Source organism: Canis lupus, chromosome 1, assembly GCF_048164855.1.
Source record: "Canis lupus baileyi chromosome 1, mCanLup2.hap1, whole genome shotgun sequence".
In the NCBI taxonomy this organism is placed as follows: Eukaryota; Metazoa; Chordata; class Mammalia; order Carnivora; family Canidae; genus Canis; species Canis lupus.
The window spans coordinates 116643656-116667810 of NC_132838.1; the positions used below are offsets into that span (position 1 = coordinate 116643656).

At 39.9% G+C, this 24155-nt stretch overlaps 2 protein-coding genes across 8 annotated transcripts in view; one reads left to right on the plus strand and one right to left on the minus strand.

The window, feature by feature from the left end:
- LOC140640719 (uncharacterized) overlaps positions 1-24155 on the minus strand; it is a 130122-nt gene that overhangs the window by 10475 nt on the left and 95492 nt on the right. Inside the window, exon 8 of one of the 3 annotated variants that reach the window (XM_072841094.1) lies at positions 13965-13987. In XM_072841094.1, coding sequence (XP_072697195.1) covers positions 13965-13987 — 23 coding nt within the window. Of the gene's footprint in view, positions 1-7855; positions 8020-13964; positions 13988-24155 lie in introns of those variants that run through there. The other 2 variants (XM_072841014.1, XM_072840947.1) reach the window with 2 other exon arrangements.
- Positions 9664-24155, plus strand: part of ZNF382 (zinc finger protein 382) — a 120468-nt gene continuing 105976 nt past the window's right edge. For all 5 annotated transcript variants that reach the window (XR_012036093.1, XR_012036183.1, XR_012036066.1 and 2 more), the window contains exon 1: positions 9664-11611. The gene's annotated coding sequence lies outside the window, so the exon portion shown is untranslated. The remainder of the gene's footprint in view (positions 11612-24155) is intronic.

A 24155-nucleotide genomic window follows, 5' to 3' on the forward strand; every position in this document is an offset into this window, starting at 1 on the left:
ACTGCATGCCATATGCAAAAATTCCCTCAAAATGAATAAAAAACCTTAACGTAAGTATTAAAACTATTAATATAAAAAGAGAAAATGGTAGACTTCACCAAAATTAAAAATGAATGCCCTTCAAAAACACAGTTAACAAAAAGAAAAGCCAAACTGGTAGAAACTGATAAAGGGCTCATATCCAAAATATATTGAATTCCTAAAACTAAAAAAGATAAATCATCTAGTTTTTAGAATGGGTAAAAGACTAGAATAGACATTTCACAAAATCAGATATGTGAATGGCCAATAAGTACATTAGATGTTCATTTTAACTAGTGATCAGAAATGCATATTAAAACCCTAATGAGGGGATCCCTGGGTGGCTCAGTGGTTTGGCGCCTGCCTTTGGCCCAGGATGTGATCCTGGAGTCCCGGAATCAAGTCCCACATCAGGCTCCCTGCATGGAGCCTGCTTCTCCCTCTGCCTATGTCTCTCTTTCTCTCCGTGTATCTCATGAATAAATAAATAAAATCTTTAAAAATAAAATAATAAAATAAAATAAAATAAAATAAAATAAAACCCTAATGAGATACATTACACATCCACTAATATGGCTAAAGGTAAAGCAACTTTCAATCCAAGTATGAGAATATGAAGCAAGTATAACTCTCAATGGTAACAGTAGGTGGAAATGAAAAGTGGTTTAACTACTTTGGAACACAGAGTATTTTATAAAGTTAAATATACACTTATCTATGCAGCAACCCCACTCCTAGGCATTTATTCAAGAAAAATAAGTATGTTCACACAAAGACTTTGTATATGAATGTTCATAATAGCATTATTCAAAATAGCCCAAAATAGAAATAATCTAAATGTCTACTGACTGGTGAAAAGACAAATTATATATGATAATAATCAATAAAAATGTATGAAATAACATACATAATATGAATTCAAAAAATGTAAAACCAAGTCAAAGAAATTAATGCTAAAGATTATACAGTATATGATCACATTTTTATGAAATTCTAGAAACAGCAAGCTATAATAACATAAAGCCAATTAGTTATCACCAGGGATGGGGGAGGGGTATGGTTCAACTGCAAAAGGGCAGAACTGTTGATGAATCTATTCTGTATGTTTGTTTTGGTTTAGGTTTTATGACTATACAAATACCAAATTTATCAAATAATATATTTAAAGGGGGTGACTTTTATTTAATGTAAAATATACCTTAATAAAGCTGAAAATGTAAATACACACCTGAAGGTCTACAACAATCACTAATTATTTAATAATCATCTTGTACATTATGCTCAAGACGCAGATACGAAGGATAAAATACTGGCCTTTCTCTCAATGAGCTTCAATGTATGTCCTAAACATGAAGTGAAAAACAGAAATATGAGAGAGTACATACCTAGGACCAAGTTGCTCTGGAAGCTATAATATGGTATAGGAGTAGAAAGATTAGAGAAACTGGGCTAAAATGATGAGACATTTTATTAAAAATGAAGCTCAAGGATAAACAATGGATAGGTCTTTGACAGATGGGTCACTGCACAATCAAATTCAAAGACACAAATAATTCCATATATATGAAGAGGGGAGGTAAGAAGGGTACAGCCAATCCTATTTAAAACTGGAATAATTATTGTAATCACCAACTGTGTGGTAGAGAGAGGAGGGAGACTAAAAACATACTAATGTATAAGATATACATCATTCCTTAGTGGGGACTAAAGAAACAGAAGATGAAGACTAAGGAAGTTATGAATATAAAGTCAACCAAGAGAATATTATAAAAAAAAAAGAGAGAATATTATAAAATAATACATATTATAATAAAATATAATAAGCTTTCCAAATTTTCCGAAGACATAATATCCAAGACAAGCAAATCAAAGATGCTACAAAAAAGGATAAAAAAAGATGAGGTCAAATTTAAAACAGAATGCATAATATTAAATAAGAAAACCAATACTAAACATACTGTGACTGTCAATAAACACAACTAAGATAAAAAGAACTACTAAAAGAAAAAGACTATGACAGGCTCATACAGAAAATTCTCAGGCTCCGTACATATGTCTTAAATCAGAAAATCTGCAGATAAGGCCCAGTAATCTGCATTTTTAAAAAAGATTTATTTATTTATTTATTTATTCATTCAGAAAATCTGCAGATAAGGCCCAGTAATCTGCATTTCTAAAAGATTTATTTATTTATTTATTTATTTATTCATTCATTCATTCATTCGAGACACAGAGAGAGGCAGAGACACAGGCAGAGGGAGAAGCAGGCTCCTCATGGGGAACCTGCTGCGGAACTTGATTCCAGGATCCCAGGATCATGCCCTAAGCCAAAAGTAGACACAACCACTGAGCCACCCAGGTGTCTCCCAGTAATCTGTATTTAACAAGCCCTCCCGATGATTTTGACACATGCAAATGTTTAATAACTGATATAACAAAATGCACCTAAACTATATACACATCTAAAACAGTATCAGATATACTGAAAATAAAGAATAAAGATAATCATGATACATAAAACAAAGACATCCAAGATACAAAAACACATTAGTAACTGAGAAGATTACCTTTCCTCAAGCATCAAATCCATAAAGTTGAATATACTAAAGATAGGAACATTAAATAAAAATGTATACTAATTTATAACAGAGAGCTAATCAGTTTTATAACCACCTTTTTAAAGGCTCAAAGAACATTCTTAAAATCAGCCAATACAGTTTGCCTATAAAACCTACAAAACGGGATCCCTGGGTGGCGCAGCGGTTTGGTGCCTGCCTTTGGCCCAGGGCGCGATCCTGGAGACCCGGGATCGAATCCCACATCAGGCTCCCGGTGCATGGAGCCTGCTTCTCCCTCTGCCTATGTCTCTGCCTCTCTCTCTCTCTCTCTGTGACTATCATAAATAAATAAAAATTAAAAAAAAAAAATAAATAAAAATAAATAAAATAAAACCTACAAAACTATTCCACAATGTGGAAAAGGGCAGATAAAATACTTTATCTAAAAAAAAATTACAACAGAAAAACAGAATTTGTTGCTTTAAATTTCAAAATGTACTGGCTTCAACAAAAATATTAAAGAGAAAATTAATTGCAGAATATTCAGAAATATTCAGAAAAATTCAGAAAAAATATATATCAGATCCCACAGAACACATGTGAAAAATGCCTGGATAGGTTTTATTTTTTTTAAAGATTTTATTTATTTATACATGAGAGACACAGAGAGAGAGAGAGAGGCAGAGACATAGGCAGTGGGAGGAAAAGCAGGCTCTATGCAGGGAGCCTGATGTGGAACTCGATCCCGGGACCTTGGGACCATGCCCTGAGCCAAAGGCAGACAGATGCTCAACCACTGAGCCACCCAGGCATCCCCTGGATAGCTTTTAATATAAATGTTTACACTACTTTAAAAAGAAATAACATAATAAACTAAGCATTCAAACTAAGAAATTACAATAAGTAAATATAAGAAAAACAGAAAAATTGGGGCCCCTAGGCGGCTCAGTTAAGTGTCTGGCTCTTGATTTCAGCCTAGTATATGATCTTTGGGCTATGAGATTGAGCCTTGGATTGGGCTCTGTGCCCAGCAAGGAGCCTGCTTGGGATTCTCTCTCTCCCTCTCCTTCTGCCCCTCCCCACCACATGCTCTCTCTCTCTCTCTCTAAAAAAGTAAATAATAAAAACAAAAATAAAAATTATTAAAGATAAGAAAAATTAATTACTGGGGGACACCTGGGTGGCTCAGTGGTTGAGCATCAGCCTTCGGTGCAGGGTGTGGTCCGGGAATCAAGGATTGAGTCCCATATGGGCTTCCCTGCGGGAAGCCTGCTTCTCCCTCTGCTTGTGTCTGTGCCTCTCTCTCTGTGTCTCTCATGAACAAAAAAGTAAATCTTAAAAAAAAAAAAAGAAAAATTAATTATTACAAGTGGCAAAACAGAAGTAATAATAAATTCATAAGTTGATTCTTAGGGAAAAACTAAAGAGAAATAAGCAAAATTACAAAAATAAAAAATGATTATTTGGAAATAATCATAAATAGAAAAGGACTATAGATTATTTGCTCAACTCTATGCAAATAAAATTGAAAACCAAATATGAATACTGAAACCAGGGGTGCTTGGGTAGCTAAGCTAGTTAAGAGTCTGCCTTTGGCTCAGGTCATGATCTCAGAGTTCTGGGATCAAGCCTTGCATTGGGCTCCCTGCTCAGTGGGAAGTCTGCTTCTCCCTCTGTCTCTCAAATAAATAAAAAATCTTGGGGGGGAAAAAAGAAAACTGAGACCAGAAAACACAGAAATCCTAAACAAACAAGTAAACATGGAAAAAAAATATAGATAATTGTTAAAGTATTTTATTACCCTAAAGCCCAAGGCATAAATGGCTCAACATGTGGATTTTATAAAACTTTTACAAATTACAGTAATAGCATTTATTTAAAGATTTCCAATTCTTAAATTTATTACATTTGCAAAAGCATGATGGAGAACAGATCAGGATTAGCCCATTATATTACTAGTAAAAGAAAACAGAGAAATGACATCTCCTTGGTAACTAAAATTCCTTGTAGTTTTATAGGTATGACATCAACATACTTCATACATTATTTATCAGAATTGAATTTTTCATAGTGTAAAATTTTTTTGAAAGGTTTATTGATTTTAGAGAGCGAGACAGGGAGAGAGTGAGGGAGAGAGAGAGGAGGGGGGAGGAGGAAAGAGAATCTCAAGCAGACTCTTCACTGATTGTGGAGCCCCCAACACAGGGCTCAAACGAACTGCCATGAGATCATCACCTGAGTCAAAATCAAGAGATGCTTAATTGACTGAGCCACCCAGGTGCCCCTCATACTATAAAATTCTAAACAGAACTAGGCAACACCATCTGAAAATCAGGCAAAATGGTTCTTTCAATAGCATTTACCTTGTGGTTTAAAAAATATTTTCAAAATAGAAATTAAGATAGTCTAATGTGAAGCAAACTACTTTTGTGCTATAATGCCTGACCTGAGGAGTTGCAGCAGAGATCCTATGGTCTACAAAGCCTTATATATTTATTATTGGGACCTTTACAGAAAAAGTTTATTGACCTCTTGCCCTACAGTGGTGATTTCTCTCTCCTCTGCCAGGCTGGATCCAGTTTCAACCACAACTGAATGATAAATAGACAATCTGGAAAAAATCTGGATGCTTAAAGGACCACAAAGACCAAAGCAACCATGCAAATCAATACACTATTCACTATTCAATACATTACTGGTATGTGACCAAGAAATCAATTCCTATATTCCTTAAAGCAGTACATTTTAGGGTTTATTATAATCACTTAGCTTTACCATGATAAACTTTTTAGTTCTGTCTCATGCTTTACAACATCATGTATCTGCAGATGCCTACTCAACTCAGGCATTGTAGAAAGAAAGTAGTCACAAACAATAAGAGAATGAATGGACAAGATGTACTAAATGTGGCCATGTTTCAGTAACTCTTCATAAAAACACACAGTAGGTTTTAGTTTGCTAAGCCCTGTTCTAACAGGTCACTATTTCCACAGAATATAGTTAAGAGCTTCCTTGACATTTGTGCACTCTGATATTAATATTTTGAAAATATTTTTTTAAAGATTTTATTTATTTATTCATGAGAGACACACAGAGAGAAGCAGAGACCTAGGCAGAGGGAGAAGCAGGCTCCCTAGTGGGAGCCCAATGCAAGACTCGATCCCAGGACCCTGGGATCACGCCCTGAGCTGAACCACTGATCCACCTAGCCATCCCATATTTTGAAAATATTTAATCACTAGCCTGGACCCCTTTCCACAACGGATTCACATATCCACTTGCTACTCAAAATCTATACTTGGATGTCTAATAGGGTTTAATCTTCCCTGCCCCAAACCAAACTCTTGTTCTCCCAAATGAATTCCTCCCAAATTCTTCTCATCTTGTTAAATAGCCACCTCATTTTCACAATTCCTCAAGCCTTGAACAACTGTCTCTTAGATCATACACCTGCTACATCTCCACATCCTGTTAGCTTTAATTTCAAAACACTGTCAACATCGGGCCATTTCTCATAATCCTCAAGGCGTAAGCCACATCATGTCTTGCCTAGATCATTTAACAGGCTCCTCAGTGTTCTTCCTACTTTTGCCTTTGCCACTTTATAGCCCCTCTCCACACAGCAACAGCTGTGTATTCTTGTCACAGTCAAATCATGTCACTGTTCTGCTTGAAAGCCTCCTTGTATACTCCTATAAAGATTTAGAAGAATACACAGTTACTAGTGACTGCTTCCGGGGAACAGATATGGAGAAGTGAGGGCCAGGATTTAGAAGACATACCCATTGTTTTACTTTTCTTTCTTTTTTTTAAAAGATTTTATTTATTCATTAATGAGAGACACACAGAGAGAGAATGGGAGAGACACAGGCAGAGGGAGAAGAGAAGCAGGCTCCATGCAGGGAGCCTGACGTGGAACTCGATCCTGGATCTCCAGGATCACACCCTGCACTGAAGGTGGTGCTAAACCACTGAACCACCCGGGCTGCCCATTGTTTTACTTTTCTATTAAGTATGTGTACTGGATTTTTTAAAAAGTAGTATTATTTCTTTTTAAAAGTAACAGAGAGGTGAACATGTAGGAAATCAGGACTAATTTCCAAGCCAGCCATATTGTTAAAAAACAAGAGGGGAGAGAAATGTTGTGCTATGATAGTTGGAGGTAGGAAGAAAATAAGAAATGAGGATAAAGGGGTAAAACTCAACTCTGAGACATATAACGATGGAAGTGGGGAGAAATGAGAGAAAGTTAAATTTTATATGAAAGAAAATTTTTAAGAGAGAGAAAGAGTACAATCGGGGGATGGGAGGGGCAGATGGAGAGGGAGAGCCAAGCAGGCTTCATGCCCAGTGTGGAGTACAATGTGGGCCCAATCCCATGACCCTGAGATCATGACCTGAGCTGAAATCATGAGTTGGATACTTAACTGACTGAGCTACCCAGGCGCCCCTAGAAAATTCAATTTTAAATTTTTTTTTTTTAATTTTTATTTATTTATGATAGTCACAGAGAGAGAGAGAGGCAGAGACACAGGCAGAGGAAGAAGCAGGCTCCATGCACCGGGAGCCCGACGTGGGATTCGATCCCGGGTCTCCAGGATCGCGCCCTGGGCCAAAGGCAGGCGCCAAACCGCTGCGCCACCCAGGGATCCCGAAAATTCAATTTTAAAGAAAAAAATCTATATGCTAAGATTTGAAAGATTACAGATTTTGTAATCCTTGGCAAGATAACAACCAGGGGAAAGTGAAAAATGGAGAATGTTAGTGAAAGGGAGAACACAACATGTAGGTTGTAAAATTTATCAAACTGAGACTGCAAATGAAGAGGCTGGCATCCAGAATAGAGGTTGGAAGGACAACCAGACACCCAGAATCTGAGAAAAAAACCAGCACTGATCAAGCAAGAGTTATCTGGAAATGCTATTTAAGTATCTAAAGAATTTCCAGCAACTGTTACTCCAAAAGAAAAGGGCTGGTAAGAAAACTGCCTCAAAAAATTTTTCAGAGGGCAGCCCCGGTGGCCAAACAGTTTAGTGCTGCCTTTAGCCCAGGGCGTGATCCTGAAGACCTGGGATTGAGTCCCACGTCAGGCTCCCTGCATGGAGCCTGCTTCTCCCTCTGTGTCTCTCTGCATGAAGCCTGCTTCTCCCTCTGCCTGTGTCTCTGGTTCCCTCTCTCTCTGTGTCTCTCATGAATAAATAAAATCTTTAAAAAAAATTTTTTTTTTCAGAGGTTGGAGGTTGAGTAATTGTAACAAGCCCTTATCCCACTGATACCTGCTAGGTTCTTTCTTGCTCACCTGAAGAGCACCTCCTTTACAGTTCTCTCTCCATTGCTCTTCTTGTTTAAACCGGTACCCTTACACTTCTAAATAGTGACACAGGATTTGGACATTACTGTTGAGGGTCAAAGCAGCATCCTATAATTCAGGTTGAAGCCACAGGACTCTTGGAGGTTTTGAAGGATAAGGCAAGTGCATTTCCTGTAGATGCACAAGGAAGCTGGCCTGTGAAAAAAGAACAAAGTAATGATGACCCTTTGGCTTAGAAGCTGGAGCACATGCATACGTGTGATCACATGGGAAAAAAAAGTATTTATATTTTGCATCCCAGGCCAAACCCATTATGCCATTTAAAGGTCCATACATTTCAGAAATGGGAAATATTCTTTTCAGAATTTAGGTGATACAGAGAAATTACATGAGACCAAGTTGTCAGAGTTCTACAGATTCACAACCTGAACTGGTACCTCTGAGGAAGTGTCACCTGTGGCCTTGCTCCTGATTGAACACAGTTTTGAATATCATTTTCCCCCATAAAATAATTTTTCTTATAAATCTGAAGTCACCAACTTTAAATGATATGGATAAAATGTAAAGGATGTTGTTCCATGTATTTTTCATGGTTAGAGTTCTTAAAATTTTTTAGCAGCTTAGTATTTTACCTAGGTCATGTTACTCTAGGAGAAATTAAGCATTATAAGTACCCTATAATTTTATTGTCATTCATTGATTCAACAAATATACATATTTATCATTTATTATGTGTAACTAAGAAATCTGGCCCTCCCAATTTGTAATGGGGTGTGACAGATAAGAGTCAAACTCAAAAGCTCTTCCCTTGGTCAGTTATAAGAGGCTTTGAATCTGGCTGGACAGTGTTATGAACTGACAAAACAGGTAGTACAAAGGGGAAATGGATGAAGGCAAACCACAAGAGGCAGGAGTTATCAGTAATAACATTTTGTGCATAGTTTGAAGTTCCTGTGCAACCTCAAGGTGGAGCTGTCCATTAGGCAATCAGATATATAAATAAGTAGTTCAAGAAATGGCTCAAATAGGAATGGACATTTGTTAGTTACCTGTTGGTGAAGCTACAGCAGTCAAATTTTGTTCTTAGAGGTAAAAACAAACAAACAAACAAAAATATATATATATATATATGATCAAAGTCAGAAACTTAGGAATAGTAGTGGTTAAGGGACAAACAGAAACATAAATTACTAGTGGAGCTTTTTTTTTTGGAGGGGGGGTGGTTATTCCTTGGTGTTGATTGGAATTATACAAATGACAGTAGTATAATGAAAGTCAAGTAAACATTCAAATGAGGCAGCGAGGGGCACCTGGATGGCCAAGTTGGTGAAGGATCTGCCTTTGGCTCAGGTTATAAAGTCCTGGGATCAAGCCCAGCATCAGGTACCCTGGTCAGTGGAGATTCTGCTTCTCCTTCTCCCTCTACCCCTCCCCCCACTTGTGCTTGTGTGTGGTCACTTTCTGTCAAATAAAATCTTAAAAAAAGTGAGAGAAAGTGATAAATATCTGAAAAATAATGGAGTGAACATAGAAATCTAATTCTTCCATCCTAGTTAAAAATGGAAATAAACAAGACAAGCAAAACTGTGATTCTTACCCCTGCCCTAGCTATTGCATCTCCCTTCTCTGACAACCTTTATTTTCTGTGTAAACTTCAAAAGCTTCTTTATGTACCTTCGAATATACATTCTTATTCCCACTTAAGATATGACGTATATTTACATTTGTTCAAGTTTTCTTTTGGTCTTTTGTTAACATTGAAGAATCATTTTTTTAAGTTTTTTTTTTTTTTTAATTTATTCATGAGAGACAGAGAGAGAGGCGCAGAGACACAGGCAGAGGGAGAAGCAGGCTCCATGCAGGGAGCCCGACATGGGACTCGATCCCAGGTCTCCAGGATCAGGCCCTGGGCTGAAGGCGGCGCTAAACCTCTGAGCCACCTGGGCTGCCCTAACATTGAAGAATAATTTTCATATAGACTTTATACATTTCTTGTTTATCCCTAGGTGTTTCGTCTGATTTTTCGCTATTATAAATAAAGTACCATCTTCATAACTATTACTGATACTTTTTGTATATGTCAAAGCTATTATTTGCATATATGAATTTTTGTACCGTGGTACCTTTTCATTTTATTGAAAAATGTTTGGTGTGATAGAATACTGGAAGCATGCGTCAATAAATATAGATAGAAGAAAATTTGTTTCCCTACATTTACAAAGGCCATTTGGTCTGGGGAAAACCTGGTCAAATTACGAGTCACTGCCACGTCACTCAGAAACAAGGGAGCCTTAAATCTGTTACTTGATATCTCTGCACCAAAGACAGGGCATCTTTCACAATTCTGTGCTGTCTACAGTAGTGGAGACTAGCTCTTAAAGCTCCTCCTTAGTCCAGGGCCTCTCAAAGCTGCCTCACCAAAGTTCCTCCAAAGAATTAAGAAAAGTCAGTACACCGGGGGTGGGGCGGGGGGTGGGTGGGGGGTGTCCTAGATGTCCAAAAACAAGTTTTTCGGAAATACATCTAAAAAATGGTTAATCCTGATTTTGTTTTCTATTCTACAATGACTCTGCCTTTATATAAAATTCGTTTTAAAAATTATCTCTGGATGTCTTAGCCATTTTCCTTTCAGAAAAACGGATACTCCACAAAGATGCATCTTTATTATCATTATTTTGGAAACGAGAAAAGTGAGGTTGAGGTTACTACCCTTCAAAGCTCACCATGCCATCCATCCTCACAAACTTGGAACCATACAATTCTCACCCAAGTTGGACCTCTTACACCCCTCTCACACCGTCCGTCGCCCACCCGCGAACCCGCCCGCGAACCCGCCCGTTTCCTCTTTTACCCCTGCCCCCATCCACACAGGCTTTGAACACTCCACGTCACAGAAAGCGATTCTTCCCCGTCAGCCTCCCCAGCCCTGTCGCAGGCTCTAAGAATCCTCCCCTGCAGCCTCCCTGACCGGATCCGGAGCCCAGAAACCCAGGTCCCACGCCCAGATCTGCGCCTTGCGAGGCAGAAACCACACTCACCGGCAGACAAAGACGACTATGGCGAGCCAGAAAGTCTGCGCCTGCGCACTCCGTGGGCTGGCTGGCTCTCCCAGAGGTCTCCTGGGCTCTGCCAAGCCGGGCTCAGAGCTGGACAGAATCTGTTGGTATTGGCAGGTCTCCCACTTTTCTGACTGCGGACTACATTTCCCATAATTTTCAGTAGTTCGAGTCCGCTTTTAGCGTTTTCTTTCCTGCGCCAGAGTTTGTGGGACTGTCGGCCTGGTAGGGGGAGGAGTGTAAGTACACCGAGTCTCACGACTCCGTTTAATACTCTACCTGTGTTAACTCTACCTTTGGGAGAGGGCAGTGGTGTGCCTTGGGTTATAATAAACTCAGTTCAAGCACGCCGGGATTACTCCTTTGTAGGAGCCAGGGTATAAGGCTCCCTACCCACGGAGCGCCGAAACATTTCGGGGCGCAGTTCTGCCTCAGGGTGGGCGAGGATGGAGGTCTCTGGCAAGGCTCACGCCGGTCGCCGAATTCTGCATCGCGAAGGCAGAGCTTAACTACATTTCCCAGGAGGCATCGCGCCCGACGCTCCTCTCCCACAGCGAAGCGGGCGCTTTGAGCTGAGCTGTGTTCAGACGCGAGCCGCGGTCTCTCGGTCTCTGGTCCCAGCCGCTAACACGACTGAGAGGAGACGGAGGTTGAAAAAAGCCCAGGTACCGCCGTCGGGACGGAGACTAAGTATTAAGTCTGTTGGGGCAGAAGGGGCTGAGGAGAAGCGGTGGTGAAATTTGTGACTGCCCAGTGATGTGTATATATGCATTTGTGAATGTGTGTGATACCTTGTGTGCGGGTGTGGATTAGCTTGTCATAACACTGAGACCCTGTGTTATGGTTGTTAATGTGTGACCATGTATAACACTGGGGTGGGGGTGGGGGGGCTATGGGTCACCTGTGACTGTGTCCCTGTAGTGGGCATGCGGTTGTGACGGTGTGATCGTGTATTCCACTTTGTGTGCTGGTGTAGGGAGCTTTGTGACTGAACCGCCATGGGTGTTGTGACTGGAGCCCTGTGTAGGGAGGGTGTTATTGACTAGGGTGTTACTTTGGGTCTAGTAGTGGATGCCAGGCTGTAAAGCATTTGGGGAATTTGGTGACTGTGTCACACATAATCATAAATGGGAGCACAAGACGGCTCTGCTCCTTGACAGTAAAGGCTTGGACTTTTCTCTCACCCTGAGATTGTTTTGGAAGCCCTGGTGTCCCCTGATGGGGCAGAGGGATTGGTGGCTAGTGAAGCCAGTTGACCTCATCTGGGCCCTCATCCTACTCTTGTCTCTGTCCTTCTCCAAGAAAGGTCTTCATTGGATGAGGAAATAATTGTGACAATTAAGTTATGTTTAAGGTGACTTAGTATTTTTCTTTTTTAAAAGATTTTATTTATTCATGAGAGATACAGAGAGAGGAAGAGACACAGGCCGAGGAAGAAGCAGGCTCCACACAGGGAGCCCCATGTGAGATTCGATCCCGGGACTCCAGAATCACACCCTGAGCTGAAGGCAGACGCTCAACCACTGAGCCACCCAGGTTCCATTCTCTTTGTTTCTGAAATGCTTTATTTTTTCAGGATGTGATTTTTTTCTTTCTTGTCAAATGCTTAACAAAGACCCAGCAAGTAACCAAAACTTACTGTTTCTCCTAGAAAATATCTTAATTGCATTCCCAATTGTTTTAATGAACAGAGCAAATAGTACATTTTTTTTTTTTTTTTTTTTTTTTTTTTATGATAGTCACAGAGAGAGAGAGAGGCAGAGACACAGGCAGAGGGAGAAGCAGGCTCCATGCACCGGGATGTGGGACTCGATCCCAGGTCTCCAGGATCGCGCCCTGGGCCAAAGGCAGGCGCCAAACCACTGCGCCACCCAGGGATCCCCCAAATAGTACATTTTATTTATTTATTTCTAAAGATTTATTTATTTGAGAGAGAAAAGCAGGGCACAGCCTGAGTGGGGGAGGGGCAGAGGAAGAGAATCTCAAGTTGACTCTCCACTAAGCACAGGCCAGGAGACGATCCCTGAACCTGAGGGAAGCCAGTGACACCTGATGGCTCAGGTGGTTAAGACTCTGCATTGGGCAGGGGTCATGATCCCGGGGTCCTGGGATCCAGCCCGTGTCAGGGTCCCTGCTCAGTGGGGAGTCTGCTTCTCCCTCTGCCCCTCCTCCTGCTCATGCGTGCGTGCGTGCGTGCTCTCTCTTCTCTTTCTCAAAATCTTTAACAACAATAACAACAAAAGACCTGAGGGAAACCAAGAGTTGGTTCCTTAACCAACTGAGCCACCAGGCCCCCACAATAGTACATTTTATATTGAGTATGTTGGTTTTACTTAAATAAACATGTAGATTCATATACACATGTATATATACATATTCATTTAAGTGATACTGTAACATCACATAGTTGAAAATTCTTTGAGAATATATATTTTTTAAGTTTTTATTTTAATCACTTGGGAGTGCTTAACACAAGTGCACTCCTTAATCCCCATCATCTATTTCACCCATCACCCCATCCACCTGCTGTCTGGTAACCTTCAGTTTGTTCTCTATAGTTAATAGTCTGTTTCTTGGTTTGTCTTTGTTTTTCCCCTTTGCTCCTGGTTTTGTTTCTTAAATTCCACACATTAATGAAACCGTGTGATCTTTGTCTTTCTCTGACTGACTTCACTTAGCATTGTACTCTGTAGCTCTATCCATGTCCTTGCAAATGGCAATGTCTCATTCTTTTTGTGACTGAATAATATTTCATTGTGTATATATATACATACATCTCTATCCATTCACAGTCAGTGGACACTTGGGCTGCTTTCATATCTTGGCTATTGTAAATAATGATTCTATAAACATAGAGGTGCATGTATCCCTTTGAATTAGTGTTTTTGTACTCTTTGGGTAAATATCTAGTAGTGTGATTCTAAGATTATAGGGTAGTTCTATTTTTGATTTTTTGATGAACCTCCATGCTGTTTGCCACAGTGGCTGCACCAATGTGCATTCCCACCAATAATGCACGAGGGTTCCTTTTTTTCCACATCCTCACCAACACCTCTTGTTTCTTGTGTTGTTGATTTTAGCCATTCTGTCAGTTGTGAGGTGTTCTCTCACTGTAGTTTTGATTTGCATTTCCCTCATGATCAGTAGTGTAGAACATCCTTTCTTGTGTCTGTTGACCATCTCTGTTTCTTTGTTTTTTTGTTTGTTTGTTTGTTTTTAAGACTTTATTTATTTATTCATGAGAGACACACAGAGAGATAGAGGCAGAGACACAGGCAGAGGGAGAAGCAGGCTCCATGCAGGGAGCCTGACGTGGGACTCGATCCTGGGTCTCCAGGATCAGGTCCCGGGCTGAAGGCGGCGCTAAACTGCTGAGCCACCAGGGCTGCCTCATCTTTGTTTCTTTGGAGAAATGTCTGTCCATGTCTTCTGCCCACTTTTTTTTTTTATCAGATTATTTGTTTTTAGAGTGTTGAGTTTTTTTTTTTTTTTTTTTTTTATTGGTGTTCAATTTACTAACATACAGAATAACACCCAGTGCCCGTCACCCATTCACTCCCACCCCCCGCCCTCCTCCCCTTCTACCACCCCTAGTTCGTTTCCCAGAGTTAGCAGTCTTTACGTTCTGTCTCCCTTTCTGATATTTCCCACACATTTCTTCTCCCTTCCCTTATTTTCCCTTTCACTATTATTTATATTCCCCAAATGAATGAGAACATATAATGTTTGTCCTTCTCCGACTGACTTACTTCACTCAGCATAATACCCTCCAGTAGAGTGTTGAGTTTTATAAGTTCTTTATATATTTTGGATAGCAACACTTTATAGGATATGTTATTTGCAAATACCTTCTCCCATTTCAAAGGCTGCCTTTGGTTTTGTTGATTGTTTCCTTCACTGTGCAGAACCTTTTTATTTTGATGTAATCCCAGTAGTTATTTTTGCTTTCATTTTCCTTGCCCCAGGGTGTCTATCTAGAAAAAAGTTGCTATGGCCATTGTTCAAGAAATTACTACCTGTATTCCTTTCTATGATTTTTATGGTTTCAGGTCTCACATTCAGGTCTCTAATCCATTTTGAACGTATTTTGTGTATGGTGCAAGAAAGTGGTCCAGTTTCATCCTTTTGCATGTTGTCCAGTTTTCCCAATACTGTTTGTTGAAGAGACTTTTTCCCCATTGGATATTCTTTCCTGCTTTATCAAAGATTAATTTACCATTTATTTTATTTTATTTTTTAAGATTTTATTTATTTATGAGAGACACACAGAGAGAGAGGCAGAGACATAGGCAGAGGGAGAAGCAGGCTCCATGCAGGGAGCCCAATGTGGGACTCGATCCCGGGACTCCAGGATCACACCCTGGGTGGAAGAAGGCAGGCACTCAACTATTGACCCACCCAGGCATCCCTACATCCCTCCCCACTGACCACAGAGCCTGCCATGGAGTTTGATCCCAGGACCTTAGGATCATGACCTGAGCTCAGGTGCTTAACTGACTGAGCTAAAGGCTCAGGTGCTTAACCGATTTAGCCATCCAGGCATCCTATCCAGCTTTGCTTTTCTTTATCAAGTTTTCATTTCTTTGGCTAAAAAAAAAAAAAAAAAAAGATTTATTTGGCTATTCAGCATTTTATGTGGTTCCTTACAAATTTAGGATTATTTGTTCTAGTGCTGTGAAAAACACTGTTGGTATCTTGATAGGGATTGCATACTTCGGGTAGTGTAGACATTTTAATATTATTTGTTCTTCCAGTCCATGAGCAAAGAATTTCTTTCCACTTCTTTTCTTGTTTTCAGTTTTGTTCACCAGTCTTTTGTAGTTTTCAGAGTATAGCTCTTTTTCCTCTTTGGTTAGGTTTATTCTTAGGTATCTTACTATTTTTGGTGCAATTTTAAATGATATTGTTTTCTTATTTTCCCATCTGCTTCATTATTGGTGTGTAGAAATGCAACAGGTTTCTGTAGGTTTATTTTGTATCCTGACATTTTACTGAATTCATTTATCAGTTCTAGCAGTTTTTTGGTGAAGTGTTTTGGGTTTTCCATATATTGTATCCAGTCATCTGCAAGTACTGAAAGTTGTACTTCTTCCTCACCGATTTGGATGCCTTATATTTCTTTCTTCTTATTCTGTGATTGCTATGGCTAGGACTTCAATTATTGTGTTGAATAAAAGTGGTGAGAGTGGACATCCTTGTCTTATTCCTGACTTTAGTAGAAAGGTCTCAGTTTTTCCTCATAGAGAATGATGTTAGCTGTGGGTTTTTTACATGTGGCCTTTTGTTATGTTGAGGTATGTTCTCTCTAACACTACTTTGTTGAGGGTTTTGTTGTTGTTGAGGGTTTTTATCATGAATGGGTGTTGTACTTGTCAAGTGCTTTTTCTGTGTCTATTTTCATGGTCATATGGTTCTTATCTTTTCTCTTATTGATGTGGTGTATCAGGTATCATTTAACCACGCTTGCAACCCAGGAGTAAATCCCCCTTCACCGTGCTGAATGATTTTTTTAAATGTATTGTTGGATTTGGTTTGATAGTATTTTGTTGATGATTTTTGCATCTCTGTTCATCAGAGATATTGGTCCGTAGTTCCCTTTCTTTGTGGTGTCTTTATCTGGTTTTGGTATCAGTAATGCTGGCCTCATGGAATGAATTTGGAAGTTTTCATTCCTCTTCCGTCGTTTTTTTGAAATAGTTTGAGAGGGCAGCCCCGGCGCGCTAGTGGTTTAGTGCTGCCTTCAGCCGGGAGTGTGATCCTGGAGACTCCGGATCGAGTCCCACGTCAGGCTCCCTGCATGGAGCCTGCTTCTCCCTCTGCCTGTGTCTCTTCCTCTCTCTCTCTCTGTGCCTGTCATGAATAAATAAATAAATCTTTAAAAAAAAATGAAATAGTTTGAGAAGAATAGCTCTTAAGTCTTACTTAAATGTTTGGTAGAATTTGCCTGTGAAGCCATCTTGTCCTGGACTTTTGTTTGTTAGAAGTTTTTTGTTTATTGATTCAATTGTATTGCTGATAATTGGTCGTTCAAATTTTCTTCCTGCATCAGTTTTGGTAGATTATATGTTTCTAGGAATTTATCTCTTTCTTCTAGGATGTTCAGTTTGTTGTCATATATCTTTTTTCATAATATTCTCTTGAATTTCTGTGGTGTTGGTTGATAGTTCTCTCTTATTTGTTTTATTTATTTGGGTGCTTTCTCTTTTTTTCTTGGTAAATCTGGGATAAAGGTTTATCATTTCAAAGAACCAGCTTCTGGTTTCATTGATCTATTCTGTTTTTTAGTTTCTATACCATTTATTTCTGCTCTGATCTTTATTATTTCCGTCCATCTCCTGGTTTTAGGTTTTGTTTATTGTTCTTTTTCTAGCTCCTTTAGGTGTAAAGTTATGTTATTTGAGATTTTTCTTGCTTCTTGATGTAGGCCTGTATTGATATAAACTTCTCTCTTAGAACCACTTTTGCTACATCCCAAAGGTTTTGAATCATTGTATTTTCATTTTCATTTGCTCCTATGTATTTTTTTAAATTTCTTTTATTTCCTGGTTGACCCATTCATAGTTAGTAGCATGTTATTTAGCCTTTATGTATTTGTGGTCTTTCCATATTTTTTCTTATGGTTGACTTCTAGTTTTATGGTGTCAGAAAAAATGTATGGTATAATTTCATTCAATCTTTTCTTTTAAAAATTTAGGGAGAGAAAGAGAGTGCAAGCAGGGGCAGAGAGAGAGAGGGAGAGAAAATCCCAAGCAGACTCTCCACTGAGTGTGGAGCCCACCTCGGGCTTGAATCTACAACCCATGAGATCATGACCTGAGCCAAAACCAAGAATCGAACACTCAACCAACTGAGCCAATCAGCACCTCCAACTTCATTCACTCGTTTGGATTTTGTTGAGTTTTGTTTTTTGGCCTAGTATGTGATTTGTTCTGGAGAACAGTCCATGTGCCCTTGAAAAAAATTTTTGTTTTGTATTTATTGCCTTTTTATTACTTGTTTTGTAGTTTTTCCTGAATATTTTCTCTGATTCTTTCTTGTCTTTCACTCTTTCATGCTTTGCTGGTTTTATTTAGCGATATATTTGGATTTCTTTTTCTTTGCATGTCTATTAGTGGTTTTTTTTATTTGTGGTTTCCATTAGGTATGTATAACTTCTACATGTAGCAGTCTGTATTAAGTTGATGGCCATTTAAGTTTGAACCCATTTTTACTTGTCCCATTCCCACATTTTAGTTATATGGTGTAATATTTTACATCTTTTTTGAGGGGGTGAAATTCTTGACTGATTTTTACAGAAATATTTTTACTGCCTTTATGTTTCCTACCTTCACACTGTCATTTTTAGCTTTTCCTTTCCACTCAGATAGTCCCCTTTATTATTTTCTTGCAGAGTTTACTTAGTGGTCATGAGTTCTTTTAGTTTTTGTTTGTGTGGGAAACTCTTGATCTCTTCTTCTATTCTGAATGATAACCTTGCTGTATAGAGTATTCTTGGCTGCAGATTGTTCCTATTCAGCACTTTGAATATGTCATGCCACTCCTTTCTGGCTTGGATAGTTTCTGCTGAAAAATCTACTGATACCTTGTGGGGTTTCCTTTGTATGCAGCTATCTTCTGTCTGCTTTTAATATTTTTTCTCTGTCACTATATTTTGCCAGTATGTTTACTATGTCTTGGTATGGATCTGCTTTTGTTGACTTTGTTGGGGGTTCTCTGTGCCTCCTGGGTCTAGATACCTGTTTCTTTCCCCCAATTAGGGAAGTTTTTAGATATTGTTTCTTCACATAAATTCTCTGCTCCTTTTTCTCTTCTTCTTCTGAGATTCCTATAATACAAGTGTTATTGATAGAGTCACTGTGTTCTCTAAGTCTGTTCTTCGTTTGCATAATGCTTTTTTCACTCTTGTTCAGCATTACTTTTCATTACTGTTTTCTAGGTCATTCATTTGTTTCTCTTCTTTTTCTTCTTCTTCTTCTCTTATTTTTTTTGTTTCTCTGATTCTTATACATACCCTGTTGTTCATTACATCAAACGTGTGTCTTATTTTGTTTATTTAGCCCTTTATCTCTGCTATGTTATTCCTTATCCCTGGGTTAATTGTTTCACTGATGTCTTCCACTCTTTTGTCAAGACCAGTGAGTATCTTTATAATCATTGCTTTAAACTTTCTATCAGAAAAAAAAAATAACTTTCTATCAGGCATGTTACTTATAACTTTTGCTTAGATTTGCAGCTGTGGCCTTGTCCTGTTCCATGTCTTTGTCCTATTCTTTCATTTGGGACAAATTGCTTTGTTCTTTCATTTTGTCTAAGTCTGTGTACCTGTTTCTCGGTGTTAAGAATGTCAGCTGTGTCTTCTGTTCTTGATTACAATGGCTCTATGAAGAAGAGGTCGTACAGTGCTCTGCAGTGTAATGTCCCCTATTCCCCAGGGCCTGTCACTTCTAGGAGTGTCTCCAGTGTGTGCTTTATGCACTCTGCTCTTATTTGCTGGCTGCTATATCCTTCAGGCCAGTTATCTGCAGAGACTCTCTTTGCCTGTTGTGGGCAGTGTTTGGTCCCTGGCCTGAATGTGGTATGTTTTTAACAGGTATGCTTTGGTCTCCTTGTGAAATCTGACCTGTCACTACTGCCCCTGGAACCGAAGCCTCACAAAACTGCCAGTCAGGAGACATGGTGTTGACAGAGGTTGGAGACTGTCTTCTGGGGGAGGGGGCTCACTGTGCTGAAACAGAGACAAGCAGAATGGGCAGGGCCAATCTGAAGTGCTGGGGCTGGATTGTGGCTTTTGGTGTAAGCAATTAGGTACAGAGTGTGGTCACCAAACTAGTTCCCACAGGTGGCCCAGTGCCTCATGCCGGTCCTCATGCTGAGGGTTAAGGGAGGGAAATAGGTCCTGACAGTTTCTTTGTTCCCAGAGGGGTCTCTCTGTGAATGCAAAGGCTACCTCTCTGTGACACACTTTGAGATGAGTAACTAACCTTCCCACTGTGTGCCCTAGGTGCTCTTCAGATCACAGCCTCCACGCTGTATGTTTGGAGTCTCTTTGCCCTGCATTTTCTCCAAGAGCAGCTCCAGTGTCCTCCAAGCTCTGCCAGAGTCAAGCACACTGATCTTTAAAAGCCCTGCTGGTGGTAGGAACTCACAAAATTGGGTCCTTTCGCTTTCCATGCCAATTACTATGGGGATTTATTTTCCCCATGTGCTCCTCTGTGTGCTATTCTGTCTCTCATCCTTCTCAGCAACAGCAGTTCCCTCTCCACTGCAGTGGCCAGGATCTGCTTTTCTCCCAAGCCACATCTCCAGTCTTCTACCTTCTTCAGTGTGGCCTCTTCTTTAGTTGTGGAGTTTGTTCTGCGAATCTTCAGATCGATTTCTGGTGTATTTAGAATGATTTAAGAGTTATCCAGTTGTATTCATGGGACAAAGAGACTCTAGAGTTCTCCCACTTCACCACCATCTTTCTCTCCTTAAGAATATTACAATATTAGATACTATTGTTTTGTCAGATGTGTGATTGACCCAGTATTCATTCACTCGTTTATTGTAATAAAAATCCTGACTTGGTTTGAAGGAGCATTGTGCATAACTTAAATAAAGAAAAAAGGGAAAAACCTTTTCTTGCACTGAGCTCCTAAAACCCTTGGAATTTACTAAGTGTAGAGAGCGATAAAGATGTCTTTTGTTATGTTAATGAGATGACTTTGGGAAACCCTTATGTAACCAAAGTGTAGGCTGGTTATTAGTGGCCCCAACCAGGTGACTAGAGGGTTGGAACTTTCAATCCCTCTCCAACTTTTGGAGAGGGTAAAATGTCTAGAGGTTGAATCATTTGCCAATGGCCAATGTTTTAATCAATCGTGACTATTGTTGAATTTTAAAAGTTACACTGAGTAAATTTTAAAGATTCAATTAGCTTTATAAAATGATTCATGAATGTGGCAGCATTGCGCTGTTGCTGAGCCCTGAAATTGGATTTGTTTGCCCCATGCTTAGTAAGCCCATCTCTGAGTCATCCGGTTTGAAGCAGAGAAAGATTTATTAAAGGACAACCCAATGAGAAGGCAGACATAGGTCCCAAATCTACCTTGCCTTATTGATCCTAGGGACAGTTTATATATTAGCAGAAGCATGTGGGTGTTAGAGCAGGGGGACTGGATGTGCCTTGAAACCTATGGAGGTCTTAAAACTTCTCCAGGTTACGAGTTATTCTCTGCATCTTGGCCTAGTGCCTTTCAGTAGTCCTATTACATGTTGCCATTGTGTGGGCAAAAGAGATGTTCTTGTTGGAGGGTCATGGAGCACAATGGTCAAGAAAGAATTCTTGACACATATAGTGCAACTTAGTAAGTTTATTCAGCTTCACTTTTGCTGTATGAAGCTGGTGGTTATAGGCTTAGTACTCAAGGGACAGGAGACATGCAGGGAGTATTATAAATATCTTCCTTGTATTTCTACTTGTAAAACTATTTTTGCACAATTTCTCTGGTGTTTATCATTCAGTTCAATATTAACTATCAGTGAAATTTACAGGCAGTCATGAGACCCTTTAAGTATGTAGCAACCAGGGAACCCTGGGTGGAGCAGTGGTTTAGCGCCTGCCTTTGGCCCAGGGTGCGATCCTGGAGACCCGGGATTGAATCCCATGTCGGGCTCCCGGTGCATGGAGCCTGCTTCTCCCTCTGCCTATGTCTCTTCCTCTGTCTCTCTCTCTATCATAAATAAATAAAAATTAAAAAAAAAAAAAAAAAAAAGAATGTAGCAACCGTGGACGCCTGGGTGGCTCAGCGGTTGAGCACCTGCCCTTGGCTCAGGGCATGATCCTGCGGTCTCAGGATCGAGTCCCACATCAGGCTCCCTGCCTGGACCCTGCTTCTTCTTCTGCCTACAGCTCAGCCTTTCTCTCTCTGTGTCTTTCATGAATAAATAAATAAAGTCTTTTAAAAAAAAAGTATTTTAAAAAAATGTAGCAACCAGCATGTATTTGATCCTTATCGGAACTATGCGGGTTATAGGTCAGCTTTCAGGGTTTATTTATTTATTTATTTTTTTTAAAGATTTATTTATTTATTCAGAGAGAGAGAGAGAGAGAGAGAGAGGCAGAGACACAGGCAGAGGGAGAAGCAGGCTCCATGCAGGGAGCCCGACATGGGACTCGATCCCCGGTCTCCAGGATCACACTCCGGGCTGCAGACAGCGCTAAACCGCTGCGCCACAGGGGCTGCCCTAGCTTTCAGGATTTAAAGGAAAACATTTTTCTGCTTCTATCCTTGATCAGTTATCAAGGAGCCTGCCTCCCCATTTCCTGTACCTGGGAAAAAAGAACAAAGTTCATAATTCTTGCAAGGCTGTGGAGGAATATGCTTAGTTGTTCAGAGGACTTTAGTTTACATGAGTAAAGTATAAGTTTACAGTCTAGCAAGTAGGGGGAATCCACAAAGAGCTACAGAAAGGGAAGTTTTTAAAACCAGAACGAGGGAGTCATAAAAAGACAAAAGGATTATTTCAGGTGAGATTGAGACAGAGCAGGGACTGGACTTGGGTCTCCTCCCCCCTAAACACAAATCCAGTGTTCCTTGGCTAGGTCTGTAGAGGAAGACCTGAGCTGCAAGGCTTTGTGAGTAACATACCTCACGGGAATGCAGAAGTACAATATATGTTTAGAAGTGAAGCACGGCTGCCTCTCTCTCTCTCTGTGTGACTATCATAAATAAATAAAAAAAAAATTAAAAAAAAAAAAAAAGTGAAGCACGGCTGCAAGAACTGGAACAAACCAGTCAGCACCAAGATGGACCCAGTGCTGACCTTTCACCAAATTTCTCCCTTGTTAAAATACTAAAAATCATGCCCAGGGTGGAATTAGACATGTGACACATAAAGAAGCATGACTGTTAAGTGTGCAAGTGCCCCCCAAAATCACTGCCCCTACATGTTTAGCCATCACCTTTTTCCTGCTTAAGTCTCTTTAAAGCTCTCCTTGACCTCTGGGGAGACAGCCTGAGGATCTTCCCTCTGTGCTGTCTCCCTTGTGCTGAGCTTAAGTCCCAATAAAGCCTTGCCTGGAACTGCTGTTTGGCCTCTAAATAACTTCTGTTGTTTAGAGAGCCCAAGGGCCCAGTTCCATATCAAAGTCACCATCCTCTTGGGGAAAAAAAAGCATCTCATGAGGTGGATTTCCTCACTTTCCTTTGGGGAGATAGAGAGGCACTATGTGACGGATAACTTTATCCGTGACTTTATTTTTTTCTTTTTGGTGCGACCAAAACCCGGGCTGCCTGGTTTTCTTTTAAAATAGTTATTTTACTAGTAAAATGAGTTTGTTTGGGAATAGCAGAGGAATCACAGTTTGGTACAAGCAAGCCATGGTAAATCACAGACAAGTCTGAAGAAACAAAGGGAAGGTCTTTTTTTTTTTTTTAGTTTATAGTAGGAAATAGGGGGCAGCCCGGGTGGCTCAGCGGTTTAGCACCGCCTTCAGCCCAGGGCCTGATCCTAGAGTCCTGGGTTGGAGTCCTGCATCCCTGCATGGAGCCTGCTTCTCTCTCTGCCTGTGTCTCTGCCTCTCTTTCTCTTTCTCTTTCTCTTTCTCTTTCTCTTTCTCTTTCTCTTTCTCTTTCTCTTTCTCTTTCTCTTTCCCTTTCCCTTTCTCTTTCTCTTTCTCCCTCCCTCTTTCTCTCTCTCTCTATCTCTCTGTGTTGTGTGCCTCATGAATAAATAAATAAAATCTTAAAAAAAATTTTTTTAATATAGTAGGAAATTGGGTGTTTTGAACACAAGTTCATTGGAAGAGAATGAGAGTTTGACATTGTAGAGTTTTCTTATTGGCTGCAAAAAAGTGTTTAGTACATTGTTGCCAGGGCAGAAGAGATCTTCCCTCTTGTTATTAAAAGCAGGAGATAAATTCCTACCTGAAAAGTGTCCTCCCTTGTCAAAATAAGGATTATCTTTCTTCTTCCTGCTGATTATGCAGACTACAAGGAGTGGTACATGAGAGCTTCCCCTTCATGGGAGGTTTAAATGAGGTTTTTACTCATATTTTCATGTTAAAAAAAAATACAGTGTTATGTTAGTTTCAGATGTCATTCTCACACTTTTTAACACTGTAATGAAACCTCCATAAAAATCCCAAAAGGACAGAGTTCGGAGAGCTTCTGGGTTGGTGAACACGTGGAAATGTGAGGAGAGTGCCAAGTTCAGAGGGCATGGAAG